The sequence below is a fragment of the Arachis duranensis genome, chromosome 4, assembly GCF_000817695.3.
Source record: "Arachis duranensis cultivar V14167 chromosome 4, aradu.V14167.gnm2.J7QH, whole genome shotgun sequence".
Classification (NCBI taxonomy): Eukaryota; Viridiplantae; Streptophyta; class Magnoliopsida; order Fabales; family Fabaceae; genus Arachis; species Arachis duranensis.
This window is the reverse complement of record NC_029775.3, coordinates 89,236,301-89,239,759: the sequence shown is the minus strand read 5'-3', so window position 1 is coordinate 89,239,759 and position 3,459 is coordinate 89,236,301. Positions and strand designations below refer to the sequence as shown.

General features: G+C 34.6%; 1 protein-coding gene across 6 annotated transcripts in view; it reads left to right on the top strand.

Moving 5' to 3' along the window:
- The window catches only part of LOC107484872 (RNA polymerase II C-terminal domain phosphatase-like 2), a 12,522-nt gene that overhangs the window by 8,380 nt on the left and 683 nt on the right, over nucleotides 1-3,459 (top strand). For 4 of the 6 annotated variants that reach the window (XM_052260239.1, XM_052260238.1, XM_016105418.3 and 1 more), the window contains exons 13-15: nucleotides 358-454; nucleotides 1,030-1,190; nucleotides 1,825-1,901. In XM_052260239.1, the coding sequence (XP_052116199.1) occupies nucleotides 358-454; nucleotides 1,030-1,190; nucleotides 1,825-1,901 (335 nt within the window). Of the gene's footprint in view, nucleotides 1-357; nucleotides 455-1,029; nucleotides 1,436-1,824; nucleotides 1,902-3,459 lie in introns of all 6 variants that reach the window. The other 2 variants (XR_001591279.3, XM_052260240.1) reach the window with 2 other exon arrangements.

The window sequence follows — 3,459 nt, the reverse complement described above, 5'->3', positions numbered from 1 at the left end:
TATACTAATGAAGTAAAGAATTAAAAATAAGAGACAGTTTGTATCTTAGAATGTTTATAGAATAATCAATTTTTTTTCCCATGTATTACAGAGGAGCATGTTTTGGAGGTACTGTAGGAAGATAAATCCCTCTTCCCCTTCCCCCCCCCCAAAGCCACTCACAGACACACACACAGATTGGTTAAAGTTAACTATGTTTATTTGTTTTTAGATGTGTGCTTGTTTTTCCATACTCGTGCAGAGTAGCCAGGTCACTTGGTCTTTTGGTCGGTGGTTAATCTTTCTTGACTACTTTTCTCATACTCTTGCATCTTCAAATAATCTGGGTTATGAATTGTATGATTCCTTGGTTTTTAGGTACTCTTCACTGGTGAGAAAATAGGTGTTGGTATGGGTAGGACAAGGAAGGATGCTCAACAACAAGCTGCTGAGAATGCTCTTCGCTGTTTGGCAGGTATAATGCTTTTCAAAGCTAATCCCTAAGTTTTCATTATGATATTTCTTTGGTAGTAGAATGAAGAGGAATTTCTTGAAAGAGTTGTTACATTTATTGACGAGTGTGCTTGTCTATGTCCTTGCAGTACTGTGTATGCATGCAGAACAGTCTTGGAGGTTCTTTTTGTTGATTATTTGATTATTTATGGAATTTTACCTTTCGAGGGATTCAGGATAATTTGGAGTGAGATAAAATTGAAAGAATATCTGTGGATACAGATTTCGTGCAACATAAACACTAAAACTTTTTTATCGAAAAACCTTATACCCTATATCTTGCTGTTCACATGTATGTTAAGGTAGAACTTATTAGTTACAAAACTTGGTTGAGAAGGAAAGTGCTTTTTGCATTTTAATGATGAGGGCATGTGGAATTTCTTCTCTGGCTTTGCTTGGTATTGGTTGATGTTGATTATTTATTATGTGAAAACTGATTTCAACAATTATTTTCTTTATTGTGGGTGTTTGTTCTCTATTTGAGGCTTTTGAGCTATAGCAAGGAAATAAATGCATTTTTGGTGTATGGAATTGCAGAGAAGTATGTAGCACATATGGAGCCTCAATGTAGAGCTGTTGATTGCGAATTTGACAAGCTTTCTCTTGGACAAGAAAATGGTTTCTTGTGGGATGAGGTTACTCCAGAGTCTAGTGAACAGCAAAGAAAAGATGGCTTACCCAAAGAAAGTGCTTCTGAGGTGGGGATTTCTAATGTGTCTGATTGTTGATTTGACTTGTTTGTTTTAAGGAAATAGGTGATGCTTGGATAAGGGGTATATGGACTAGATACTCCAGATGATGCCTAGTGATTTTATAGAGAATTACACAGTTTATGGAATTGTATAGCATCAGTGTGAAGGCTAAATCACTGAATGGGGAGTGAGCTGGCTTCATGTCTGCTACTGCTGTCTTAGACAGGGCCTCTTAAATTCCTACTTAAAAGGTAATGGCTTGGTAGTCAGTCCCTGCTAATTACCCATTATCCAAGTATTCCCTATCAGTCATGTCAGCAATATTGCTGTTTCATGCCTCTAAATTATATTGTTGTTCCTTCTGGTTCTTTTTTAATTTTTTTAAATTATTTAGTGTCCTGGGTTTAATTAATTTAAGAGTGCTCTATGGTTATATTCATGGATTCTTTGTAAACTCAAATGATTGGTACTGCAAAGTTTTGCTGAGACTAAACACTTTCTTTTTTGTCATTGGTTTTTTCTTGTTTCCCCGGGGTCTTTTGTCTTTGGTACAGTAAAAAGTTGTTCTACTTGGTGATCTATGAATAGCTTAACTTGACATGTAGGTGTAATTATCATATTAATTCACTATGATTTTCAGGCCTCAGATGCTGAGACAAAGCTCTCTACACTTAATGCTACTATTGTGCAAATAGAAAAGCGTTCTAGTTCCCCCAGGTAACTTGGGTTATTATGTGCAATTCCCTAAATTCATTTAGTTGAGTGAGTTTCTTTGTTGGTAAAAAGGAAACGAGTTTTGTTTCCAACTTGGAGTATAGTGCTACCCAAGTCTAGTCAAACTAAAAAGCTTAGTGTAGCTGCTGAGGCACTTACTTGAGTTATGTGTGCAATTCCCTAGTTTCGTTTGGTTGAGGCTCTTACTTGGAGCTTTAATCAAATTAGAGATGCTTTAAGACTAGTTCAGGGAATTAGTAGGGCTCACTTAACGTTAAGCTAACAGCAAAATGCTCAAGGTAAACTCCTTGTGTTGAAAGGTTAATTCATAAATAGAAATGATTTTGAAGGATGCAAATGCAATTGAGGTAGCGATAAAATTGATGGAAACTATGAAATTCAATCTGATTCCACTTTCTTGTGAACATTATGAACATCACCACTGCAATACATCTATTTGGTTATCAACTCTATAGCCTATTAGAAAGTAAGAATTTTCCTTTAAGACTCGACGTATATAAAGACTAATAGCCTATAAATAATATACCATATGTCAAATGTACACAATGAGTAGAGGTATTAGTCTTTATATACGTCAAGTCTTAAAGGAAAATTCTTACTTTCTAAGTAACATATTATTCAAATTGAACAAGATCATATTGGAAAATATCAACAAAATCCTTTGCCATAAACAAAATTGTGTACATCACAGAAACTTCTTCGGGTGATATTGTTGAAGTTGTTGGACATAGACACTTAGGCTTAGTTTGGTAAAACTTTTACTTTTTAAAAGTAGCTTAGAAAAGCTAGCTTTTAAAAGATAGCTTTTTAAAGAGTGTAGCATTTATGTTTGGTAAATCAAATTAAAAATAACTTTTAATAGACACAAGCAACAACAATTATGTTTGGTAAAATAGCTTTTAAAATTTAAAAATACTATAAAAGACATAAATTTAAGCGTTAAATTTGAAAATTAGTTAATATATGAGATTATATTAGACTTTTAAATTTTGAAAAGCACAAGCCAATCTTGAATAGTTCCACCTTAGTTGCTTTCAAAGTATCACGATCTTTTAAAAGCTGCAAGCACAAGCACATGGTCTTTTTGATTTACCAAATACAAAATGAGGAGCTTGTGTTTTTAAAAAGCACAAGCACCTCTTCGAAAAGTTTTACCAAACCAAGCCTTAGTGCTAGTCTGCTACTAAATTTAATTATCAAATATGGTCAGTTTGAAATTTGGTTAGTTTACTTTACATTGTTCAAAACTGATTTGTTGGTAAACTATTTGTTTTGAGTAACCAAATTTAAGACCTAGTCCATTTCAGTTTTGGATTGGTTTATAAGAAAAACCAGATTATCTTTCTCAGCCTTGACTAGGAGGGACACCAGAAACAGAAAGGTTGAGAACCAAATATCATGATCACACCCACAAAGAATCAATTACTACCTTCGAGGCCAGGGTGGTGGTTGTGTGTGCATTTGTATAACTGTGAAGTGTGGGTGGTTGGACGACCAAAGGTAGCCAATGCTACTAGCACCCTTAAGGCAAAGGGGCTCC